The 11843-nt window shown below is 43.3% G+C and overlaps 1 protein-coding gene across 3 annotated transcripts in view; it reads left to right on the forward strand.

Moving 5' to 3' along the window:
- ttyh1 (tweety family member 1) overlaps positions 1–10498 on the forward strand; it is a 30348-nt gene extending 19850 nt beyond the window's left edge. The window contains exons 6-15 of one of the 3 annotated variants that reach the window (XM_049584735.1): positions 907–1002; positions 1134–1206; positions 2717–2792; positions 2974–3029; positions 3316–3408; positions 3503–3595; positions 3679–3818; positions 5341–5508; positions 7052–7130; positions 9736–10498. In XM_049584735.1, the coding sequence (XP_049440692.1) occupies positions 907–1002; positions 1134–1206; positions 2717–2792; positions 2974–3029; positions 3316–3408; positions 3503–3595; positions 3679–3818; positions 5341–5508; positions 7052–7130; positions 9736–9819 (958 nt within the window). In that variant the 3' untranslated portion in view covers positions 9820–10498. The remainder of the gene's footprint in view (positions 1–906; positions 1003–1133; positions 1207–2716; positions 2793–2973; positions 3030–3315; positions 3409–3502; positions 3596–3678; positions 3819–5340; positions 5509–7051; positions 7131–9735) is intronic. The other 2 variants (XM_049584737.1, XM_049584736.1) reach the window with 2 other exon arrangements.
- The last annotated feature ends 1345 nt before the right edge of the window (positions 10499–11843 follow it).

An 11843-nucleotide genomic window follows, 5' to 3' on the forward strand; every position in this document is an offset into this window, starting at 1 on the left:
ACACGTAAAATGCTATTTTAGTGGAGGCTTTATTGTCTTTTCAATTTATTGTTTCTTTTCTGTGAAATTAAAGTAAATAAAAGGTTCGTCTCCACTGAGGGACATGGTTTCAGCTTACAAAAATAGACAGGAGGTCTGCGTTGCTGCGACATGTAGGTCACCTTCTGGGGAGGTGCACGTCAGGCTACGGCGTAGGCTCTATGCGATACGGAGCCTATGCAGTAGTTATGGCGTCGAATCAACCTAGAAGTATAAATCCCGCTTCAGCCAACTGCCTTTTAATGTTGGCTGGAACATCATCCAAATCAGTGGGAGGGGCGTCAGATTTTGCTGTTGTTAAACATGGTCCTCATTTAATCCATAAATCAGTATGTTTGCTGTTTCCGTGGGGCATGCGAGAAAAGTTTTCTTCATGAGTTCAAGGAACATAGCAAGAACAATTGGTCATTTTATGGGAGAACTATTCCTTTAATATTTGCAATGGGAGGGGCGCTGCATGGTAAATAAACAACAACAACAAAAACCAGCTGTTTATCAGCTTTTTGCCGAATTGTTATTTTATACAACAATATTGGCCCAGAATTTCACAATCAGTCCATCCCTACTGATGACATAAACACAGTAAATATATACTCATAAAATAAAACCACGAAAAACATCAATAAACTACAGACAAACAACACTTCCTCCTCACTGATTTCTGGCTGCAGTGTAGTATCTGCTGTTGAAGTATGCTAACGACAGTTACTCTCGTGGTTTGTACTCACTCAAAACTTTCAAGTGGACCTTTAGTTAAGACCTCTTTGATCTGAAGTGAAGAATAACTTTTGACACTCAACATTTTCACAGTGTTTGATATATTTATGGATTTGCTGTATGTTGTGTTTGTGTGCCTCGTTGTTTTAGGTGGCTGTCCTACGTGTTGCTGCTGCTGCTTGACCTCATAGTGTGTCTGTTCATCCTGTTGGGACTGGCCAAGCAAGCCCGCTGGCTGCTCATCCTGTGAGTACACACACGCGCACACACACACACACACACACTTGTATTTGTTGACACAATCCATACAACACTGGATTGATATTGATGGTCAGGGTGTCCTCTTGGCTGAAGAGTTTGTGCTGTTCCCCCCACAGGATGACTGTGCTGGCGTGGCTGGCTCTCTTCCTAAGCTGGGGCTCCCTGGGTTTGGAGACAGCCACAGTAGTGGTGAGTAGACCCAGTAAGACTGCTCTAGTGAGTGGAGGCCAGGGGCTGCTGGAGGGAGGGTAGCAGAGGGATGAAGGGCTGGAGGAATAGGAAGTGAATGGGACTGTCATGGGAGGGATTGGCTGGCTTCAGCTGAGGGAAGAGAGCTACAGGAGATCAACCCCCGATGCCAGGCCAGAACCATGTGTGTGTATGTATGTGTGATTTCTGTGCCCATTGTGCTAAACTGTGAAAAGACCTGCCTCCTAGGGAACGCTGTATTCGTGGCAGAGGACCAGAGAGGCAGGAAAATGGGGCAGAGATTAAAGATTCAATGCGCGTGTGCACAAGAGCGTTTGCGAACAAAGTGTGTTTGTGCATTAAAGTGTGTGTTTTTTGTGTAAGTGTGTTTGCAAGTGTGTGGGCGTTTGGCTCGGAGAAGTAAAGATGGAAGATGAAGAGAAGTGCTTTCACCGAGAGTGAGGAGGGGAGAGGAAGAGCGGGAGAGTGCATCTCGAGATCAGCTCAAGAGAGAGGGAGAGAGAAAGTGGGTAAACCATCAGATTGCCATCAGCAGTGCAAGACTCGAGGCTGTTGCCGCACTGTGCCGCGGCCCCTTGGGGCTTCAGACTGAGCATGCAAGGAGGTGGAAGTGTGAGTGTAATCCTGTGAAAGTAAAACTCACTAACATGCTGCTGGACAATGTTCTACTTTTAACACCTAAACACAACAACACCACCAGTGTGCTGCAGGCATGAGTCCAGACGGTAACATTTATCAGGAACAAAGCACAGAGAGAGTTTTTATGTCTCAAACAGAAGAGTGTTCTTTTTCAGTTTCCCCTGTGAAGTTTGGTCGTACTCTCTGAAGGGGGGGATCTGGTCTGAGGGTGTGTGAAGAGGGTAAATGGTTGCTGTTTTTCTGCACTGCTGCCCACTTTAAGAGACTCAGTGTCATGTGGAGCTGGCGGGAGATGGTCCCAAGGCCTGTGGGTCCACACAGAGCCGCTCTGTCCCTGGTCACTGACAGGGAAACAATGGGCCAGCTGTGGGCCTGCCCACTTTATTCTGTCCCGGGGTCGCCGCTTTTCCCGTCAGCCGCTTGGCTCTCTGTGTGGCTCTCACTCCCTCTTCTGGTGGTGCGATCTCAAGCTGAGAGTGTTTGTGGGTGCACCCTCTTTTAAAAAAAATAGGCCAGAATGTACAGCAGTGTATGGAGATGATATGGAAAACCAGATTGACAGAGGAGGGGGGGATATGAGTGATGAGCTAATGGAAAGAATCATAGACGTCGGAGTGTAGCGCAGGTTTATCCAGGTCATCATGTGATGCAGGCTGATCAATATTTGCCACTGTATTGTGAGCTGCTGTCAGATATCTGAGGAGGTAAGTATGTCAGTCGGTCAGTGTGTCTACTAACTTCTCCCTTGTGATCATTTTCTCTCGCCCTCCCTCTTTCACCTCATCTGTCTCTCTCTTTTTCCTGCTGTCATCCTTCCTCGCTGCTCCCGTCACTCTCGCCGCCCTGCCAGGCTCTCAGTGACTTCTGCTCGGATCCAAACACGTTTGTAGTAAACTCCACCCACTTCAACACCGGCACCAGCTCAGGTACGGTATCAATCTACCCCTGAAACACAAGAGAGTTGATTCCCATTCATGCAGTGCACTTGATTTACCTCCCAGCTGTGCTTATGTCAGCACAATCTAATATAATGACAGTTAAATGTTACCACATCTGTTCTATTATGCACTGATCTGTTGTCGCACTGGTGTTTTGTTGGCCATTCAGATGTGTTGGATTATTACCTGACCTGCAGCAGGCGCATGAACAGTCCATTCCAGCAGGTAATGTGACCCCCTGTCAGTCACATGTACATAACACAGAGCACTGCGGGCGTTCAGCTGGCACTCTTCCCCTCACTGATTCAAGTGAACAGGTTGCATGTCAGACTTGCTCAAGGCCACTTAAGGATAAATTATTTGAGGACGGGGAGGCACAGCTGTTGCAGCGTGTCCTATCCTTAAACGATTCGCTCTCCAGATAAATAGCTACACTCTTGGAATATTAATGGTATATTTGAGCAGTGATGCAAATTAAAAGCGCTTAACTCCGCTGACTTGTTGGCTGCAGCTGCTGACCCAGTCACAGAGGGCACTGTCCAACATTCACACACACCTCTCCAGTCTGGAAAGAAATGCTCTCACACAGTTCCCCAAAGCTGAGGTATGTTGTAATCTGCAAACATGCAGCTTAAGAATTTCTGCCACCTTTTCGGTAATTCAAATTTAACCTGTCAGATTTTTTTCCATCATTGCAGAAATCACTCAGGGAGGTTCAGCAGATACTCAACTCCACAGAGGGCAACTTTCATCAGCTGGTGGCGCTGCTAAACTGCCGAGGTCTTAATAAGGTAACCCAAGTCTAAGTGTGTGTAACAGCTAATTACCAAAGTACTCCTTCTTTATTTTCATCGATATATCTATTTTCTTGCAGGACTACATCGACTCTTTGAAAGGCCTGTGCTATGACGGGATGGAGGGATTGCTCTACCTCTCCCTTTACTCTTTCCTCTCTGCTCTGGCCTTCACTGCCATCCTCTGCTCTCTGCCCGGCGCCTGGAGGAGCTTCCCCAGGTGAGAGAACATGTGGATATAAGTGTCCAGTCATAGATGTAAGTGCTGTTAGTTTTGCAGCGATCAGCTGTTTGTATCAGTTTCTACCACTTTGTTATTTTCATGCACTTACACTTATTTATACACTTTGAATTGCCTTGTGTAAACACTGTTGTCTGACACAGTCTTGTTCTATTTTCAGTACTTTTGGGCTACAGTTTCTAAAAAGCAATAAATCCATTTTGTCCCACAGTGTCGGGGAGGACTTACATTCCTTTGCTTGTCCATTCATTAAAAAATATCTGCAACATCCACAATGGGATCATAAATACAAAATATACAAAGTGTATTGGAGATAGTTGGTTCAATTTTTTAAACGAAGACTGGCATATGCAGAAGTCCTGCATGCCTAAAAAGGGTGTACAGTCATCCTAATAATAGCTGGAGGTTTGGCTCTCCTCAGCCCACTTTTAGATCAAACTAATTTATTTTTTGCATATTCAGGAGTTTGGTAGCAGCGGCTCAGATTTGTCAGATCTGCAGAGAGTGGATATGGAGTAGTTGGCTACATCCAGACAGTATTCTGATCATATACTTAAGTAAAAGTAATAATACCACAGTGTAGAAATATTCCTGCAATAAGTCCTGCATTCAAAATTTTATTTTAGTTTCAGTACAGAAGTTTGAGCATCAAACATACTTGTTTATTACTTGTTATACAAGTATAACCACACTGCAGTGCAGCATCAAACAAAACAAAACTATCTCAATATATATTATATAGGCTATAGTGTGAACAGAAAGAGGACTGAGGCCCCATCAGAGCTGATGATGCTAGATGTACCGAACTCAGTCCTTTTAAAGTGGACCAACAGTAAAGGGACTCAGTCCTTTTTGCATTCACATTGTCAGTTCATTTGAAAGAGGACTCTTTCTGCTCAACTTCAGCTCTGATGGGGCCTCAGTCCTCTTTCTATTCACACTATAGCCTATATATGATATATATTGATGTAGTTTTGTTTTTACTTTGACGTAGCACTGCAGTGCGATTACAAAGCCACTCGCTTTCAGATGAACTTAAAATTGGAGGAAACCTTAGTGTTTCTGTGCTGTAGACTGTTGCTGTTTGATGTACTCTACATTCCACATCTGGACTCGTGCAGTATCTTCCATGGATCAAACTACTCCTCGTCCTGTGCCCTTGCAAGCGTTACAGGCCAACATGGTTTCTTCTGTTTTTTCCAAGTGTCCCAGTTCAATAGCATGTGATCTAGAGGGCTAAATACAATGGCAATGAACGAGGCAAACCTGGAGCACTTCGTGTTACAAGGCACAGGTTAAGCAAGCCGCACTCAGACCAAGAGGGGTCTGAGTTCTCTTGGAGTGTTCACATATGCGCAAAAAATGCTGAGTCACTGCTCTGAGTATGTTTAGAGGGCTGAAAGGACAAAGTGTCTTTTAATAGAACCATTAGAATGTGAAGAGAAGAAAGTTTTAAAACACTCATCATGTCCCTCTCTGTCTCTTTCATGGACGTCGACAGTGAATCAGAAGAGTACGAAGACTCGGACAGCGAGAGTGAGGACCCCTTCACCTCCCATCAGGCACGTAGACAGACGGCCTCGGGGTCTCAGCGAGGGGCCATGGCCCCCTTCTATAATTACCCGGGGGCCGGGTGGACACCCCCCTTTTCTAGCGCGCCGCCCCTCCCGTGAGTAACACAGACACTCAGACACACAGACAGACAGACAGACAGAACGTCCCAGATGTTGCAGGAGGAGGAGGAGGTTGCTCTTAGATACAGTTTTGACATCAAGCTTGTGTTTCTGTGTCGATATCTGTACCTATGGGCAACTTTTATACTGATGCCCCCCTAAATCAGGAAGGCCAGGGTACAAAGAGTATACTAAAACAACACATAGAGACAGATTGAACACTATTGAGACGTTTCTGTGCACACACATAGTCTTTTTGGTGAAGATACCCCCCTCAAATCAGCACCTATCTTAGTACCTATACACCTATCTTTAGCAGAGAGTAGTGTCAGTGCAGTGTAGTCAGCTAGGCTCACACACTTTTGTCTCTACATAGACACGTAGTCCAAATCCACAGAGCTGTCAGGTTAAGCACATGCATTGCAGACAGACACACAGACAGGTCAATATGGACTACAGTGTAGGCAGAGAAACAGACACAACTCCAGAGGTCTGTCTGTCTGTCTGTGTGTCTGTCTATCCGTCTGTCGAGTGTTTCAGGACAGACGATGTACGCCGCTCGGTCACTCTCACAGATCTTGTCTCAAATGGCGTCCTGTCTCCTAAACAGCAGTAGACTACTGCTGTGTTGGGGGGAGGGTGTCATTGACGAGGCCGCGCTCGTAAAAACTCCGGCGATGTGAGGCTCAGGTTGACTATAGGTAACCCCCCCCCCACTCCCCATCCCTTCCCCCCCAAAAAAACACCCTTCTGCATCATCTGTCTCCTCACTGTGGTGTCCGATTCTCTCAAGTTATCTCTCTGGATCTGTCCTCTCTTTATCATCCCTCCTTTTCCTTTTTCTCTCTTTCAATTTTCTCATCTTATTATGTTTTTTCCCGTCTCTCCTTCTCACTGATGTTTCCAAGCTTAGTCAGAGCTCTGAGAAACCCAATAATCGTGGACTATTTGACTTCCTATTCTAATCGTCTTGACTGCTCCCTTGTCTGATATTAACACAAAAATACAAGGATACGGACTAAAACCAAACTGTCAAGGCTCATAAACTCAGCTAGCTCTAAAAATACAGTCCACTCCTCTTAAATGGAATCTGCTCGGGATTGCTTTAAAAGCTTTCTGGGGTTTATCATGCAGATAAACAGATTCATTAGAAAAACAACATTACAGCTGAAATGGGACTGGTGAGTCACACCCAGCTCCAAATGCATGTAATTGCAGATTATTGTATAAATCCTGCAGTGCATCATCAGTCAGGAGTGGACTGTACGCCTGCTGCTGGCGCTCTCAGAGCCTCGCCTGAGTGCCAGTAGCACTAATACCTACTAGTCATACTGAGTGCTGTGTTTTTCCGCACTATATTTCTAACCGCTCTCTCTCCTTCTTTCCTGTTACCTGTCCTTGGCTCCTGTCACCCCTGCGGACCCCTCCCGTCCCGTCTGTCTTTCTCAATGTGTCTCACCCCTGTTTCCCTCTCTCCTTCATCCTCTGTTGCTCCTCTCCCTCTCTCTTCTGTCCTTGTCTCTTTCTATCTCTATACAGGACTCCAAACGTTTCCTCCAATGGCAACCCTGGCTATGAGAGCCTACCCTTGACTGACAGGCAGTCCCCACCCCCCTCTGTGAGTTCCTCTGTACTTGTGACGCCATCGCAATCTGTGCCATTTTATCACTGCTGTTAGGGCACACGCTCGCTTTGATAATCAGTAGCAAACGGACTAACATGGTGACCTCGCAGGACCCTGTGGGCCGGACTTTTGTTGCTTCAAAAACATGAACCTGAAGTTACATATTTTCACTGTTCCCTGATTTACTTGTACATAAGATTTAAGAGCTCCTCATGTTTTATCACTATCTAACCATTTTAGAGAGCACCTTAATTCAACCGTAACAATCTAAATAAATATAATGTAACATAATTAACAACAATGACATTCAATGTGAAGTTGACAGCTTTCAGTTGCATCTCATGGTCATCCACTGAGGCAGATATATACTGTGACCACATCGTATCACATGACCGAACTAACAGTCCCATGACATCTTAGCTATCCTCATGACAACCGAGCAAACTCCAGCCACTGAGGAAGATCATAATGCAGTTGAAAACTTAAGAAAAAGCTAGTAAGAGGACATTGACGTTGATTTGCCTATTGTTTTTGTCAAAATAATCTTCTTACTTGACTAGAAACAGTTACTTTGGAAGAAGGGGGTTGGAAAGGAAATCAGGAATATGGAATTAAAAGCTTCGGAGGTTTTAAAATAGTTTGGCAAAAGGAAAAAAAACACATAACTTAAAATGTAGCTTTGCTTTTATTCAACCTGCATTACTTCCCCATGTTTTATGTTTAGGTGAGCAACAGGTTTTTGTTTTTTTTTAAATCAGTCCAGGATTGAGCTACAGGGATGTAGGCTGCATCTTAATCACTCAGGGCAGTCATGCACCATCAACTTACATCCATTAAAGTGTTTGTTTTTGCCACTGACAGGCTCAGATTATTATTTAAGTGTCTGACAACATTATGGAAGGATCCCTACAGAGATAGACCTTCATTTAAAAGAGTAAGATCCTTTTTGTTTAACCAGAAACAGCCCCAGAATCACTATCGCCAAACCCACTAGACTCCATTTAAATAAACAGTAATTCTAGAGTATATAGAGCCAGCTCATTTTCACATCTAACTGGGTGAATTAGGGTTAATTTTAACCAAACCAGAGTTGAAGGTTGTTGGAACAGTTGAGAGGTGGTTTTTGTTAATGGGATCTGGTGGGTTTGACGACAGCTATTTCAGGGTTGTTTCTGGTTAAACAAAAAAGAGCTACTCCTTACCAAAAAGGTCCACCTTTGTAGGGATCCTGTCCATGACATTGTCCGTGGCAAAAACCAGTAGCTTTAGTGGAAGTAAATTGATAGTGTGAATATTCCCAGTGTGATTATGTTGCAGCCTGTATTGCTGTTGCCAGCTGCTGCCCTCTCGCCCAATACTGGACCACTTTCAGTAATTGTAAAACATAGGAAAATAGAGTCCAGGTTGAAAGATACCAAAGTTACCCTTTTATGTCATTTTATTTATTTCCTTTTGCCAGACTATTGTCAGCTTATAATATAGCATAATTTCATATTACTGATTTGCTTTCTAACTTTCTTCTAACCTTCTTCCATAGTATAGTAAGGTCACCTCTCTAGCTTTTCCAGAGCTTTCAGTTGCATCTCATAGTGTATCACACAGTCTATTACATGACCAAACTCTCAGTCTCATGATAACAAGTTAATAATCTACATCACAGCTGAGCAAACTGCGTGCTTCTAGGACAGTGGTTCTCAAATGGTAGCCGCAGCACAATGGTGTGCCGTGATGCCAGTCCAGGTGTGCCATGGGATTTTGTGATATCCGTTATATAACCAAGCCATTATTGCAGTATTTAACCAGGCCTTTACAAAAAGTTATAAATTAATTTTTAGTTGACTGTATCAGTATGTTGTGGGGATCCATTTCCTAATAATGAGGCAAACTCCAGCTAAAAAAACGTGATCTATTTGAACCTATTTCACACATGGGAATGATGTGTGCCACATCAGAAGTTCTGATTGGCAGCCAGTGTGAGCGGATGATAACATTTAAAGGGAGAAAGCTGTGAGCAGGACGATGGATCGCTTTATTGTACGGAGCAAATTACGACAAAGCACCAGTCAGTAGAAAGCATCGTGAAAGCTACCTCTCCTATTTTTTATTTTTATTGTCTTACGTCTTGATAACACACATTATAGAAGTGATTGTGCACAGATATAAATATAGGCGTGCCTTTTGGGTTTGAAAACCACTGTGCTAGGAAGACCATGAGATGCAACTGAAATCTGAAAAAAATGAGTAAGTGGACCTTGAGTTAAATTTTTTTGGGGGGGTGGGGGTCAAAATAATGAACATATTAAGAACTACATTAAAGTCTTCTTGACTGACTGTAAACAGTTACTTTACCTGAGGAAATAAAGTAAAGCAGCTTTATTTCTTTAAATTTTATTTAATGAAATTGATTCTGAATAAATTTATTGAAGCCTGTTGGTCAGATAGTGAGCAAAACATGTGCTGTTTGCTCTTCTTAATGAGCTGATCTTCACGTGTGCGAATAACAAATTTTCTTCTCCTCTCTTTTATTTCCTCTCATCTCTCCTCTGGACCACCTCAACCTCTCTCCTGTCGGCTCCCATCGTCTGTTCTGGACGTACAGTACTCTCCCAGCATGCTGACTGGTTACGGGGGAAGTCAATCACACCCCAACCCCGCCCATTCGAGGAACCTGTATTCACGTTGATTATTATTTTTTGTTAGGAAATGTATAGAAAAAAAAAGTTTAGTTTTCATATGAATGGACACTTTACTGAAATGAAAAAGAAACTAATCTAAATAAAATGAATGCTAAGTGTGAATTCAAAGTGCGTAACGTCAGTACCACTGAATATTATTATTATAATGATTATTAGAAGCACTTAAAAGAAACAGGTCTGAATGGACCGTTGATATAACCGACAATGATAATGCTGGTACGCTGGCTGTGCAAATATGAACCAAGTCCACTTGGTCTAAATTCTTTCCCCCCTCGTCTGTCCAAACTCTGTGTAAACTGTGAACAGTGGTGAGGCAAGTCAGAATGGTATTGACGTTACTACGTTGTAGTTTTATATTCTTCAATGTATCAGTACCACCGATTTTATTTTTAAGTTTTTATATAAATATTGTTGTAGAAAAGCACTGGCACGTAGCAACAATACACATTTTTTTCTGTGAATGGTTATGCAGTTCCTTCACTTGGTATCATGTTTTTTTATTATTACTTTTTATAGGTGGCAATTCTGTATTTTCCTTGTATTACCTTATGGTATTCTGTATATCTCACTGTCTATAATATCTGAATAATCATGAACATTTGCTCTTAAAAAAACAAAACAAAAAAAAAAACATACTCGAGGGCTACCAAGACCCTGTTTTAACCATCGAACGGAGAACTACAACTGCCACTCAAGTCTTGAGAGTGGAGAACTACAAATCCCATGCAATGACAGCAGGTACATAGCAATATGATTCTTGCTACTGGTGCTGCAGTAGCCCTACCGTAACTAGCAATAATAACTATGTATAGCATTGGGTTTCTGAGATCTCTCCAAGATGTTTTGTGTATATATGGTCTGGTATGTTGGAGATTTCATTGAATCCCCCCGTCCTTGCCAACTGACCTTGTTAACCCTTGAATTGAGTTTGTATGGTTATCAATGCTCCTTTTGAATGGCATCCTTTTACACTCAAGAGTCTAATATAAATAAAAATAACTTCAATAACCTTCACCTTGTTTTCCTCATGTTTACAAGTCAATCCAGTGTGCGCTGAACAAAAATTAAACGATTGGGGGGTGGCACGATGTAACCAAGAATGTTCCTGGCTCGAACCCTGGCGTGGGGGAGCTGTTATGTGTGGAGTTTGCATGTTTTCTCCGGGTACTCCGTCTTCCTCCCACAGTCCAAACACATGCAGGTTAACTGGTGACTCTAAATTGTCTGTAGGTGTGAATGTGAGTGTTGAATGGTTGTCTGTCTCCATGTGTCAGCCCTGTGATAGTCTGGTGACCTGTCCAGGGTGTACCCCGCCTCTCACCCAATGCCAGCTGGGATAGGCTCCAGCCCTTCGTGACCCTGAACAGGATAAGCGGTTACAGAAAATGAATGTATGAACTTTTGTTTATCAAGTCAAAGATCTAGGACTTTTCTAGGCACAAAGACTTCTCTCAGATTTTAATCGCAAATTTGTTAACAATCCCTGTTAGTGAGCACTTCCCCTTTCCCAAGATAATCCATCCACTTGACAAGTGTGACATATCAAGATGATGATTAAACAGCATCATTAAGACACGTGTGCAGTGTGACACATCTTCTCATAGTGTTGATCAGGTTGTTGATTGTTGCCTGTGAAATGTTGGCCTGCTCCTCTTCGAGTGGCTGTGTGAAGTTGCTGGATATTGGCAGGACACTGTCGTACATTCCGATCCAGAGCATCGAAAACATGCTCAGTGTGAAGGAATTTTGCTGTGTTACGGCCTTTAGTCTCGGTCAGTAAAGCAAATGGATGATGGTTATACTCAAGGTAACAGTCAGGTCAGCAAAGGTCTTCAAAGAGGCCTCGAGGTCGAAATGCACTTTATCTCTGGTCCCATTGTTGTGGCAGAGGGAGTACTTCTGCCCAGACAAGGGTTCCTAGCAGACTCCGGTGGTAAGGTAACATAACACACAGTATCCAGTATCACACTGTAGGCGGTAAATTATGGACATTAATGGTCACTGCTGGTTC

Source organism: Epinephelus fuscoguttatus, linkage group LG8, assembly GCF_011397635.1.
Source record: "Epinephelus fuscoguttatus linkage group LG8, E.fuscoguttatus.final_Chr_v1".
Taxonomy (NCBI): domain Eukaryota; kingdom Metazoa; phylum Chordata; class Actinopteri; order Perciformes; family Serranidae; genus Epinephelus; species Epinephelus fuscoguttatus.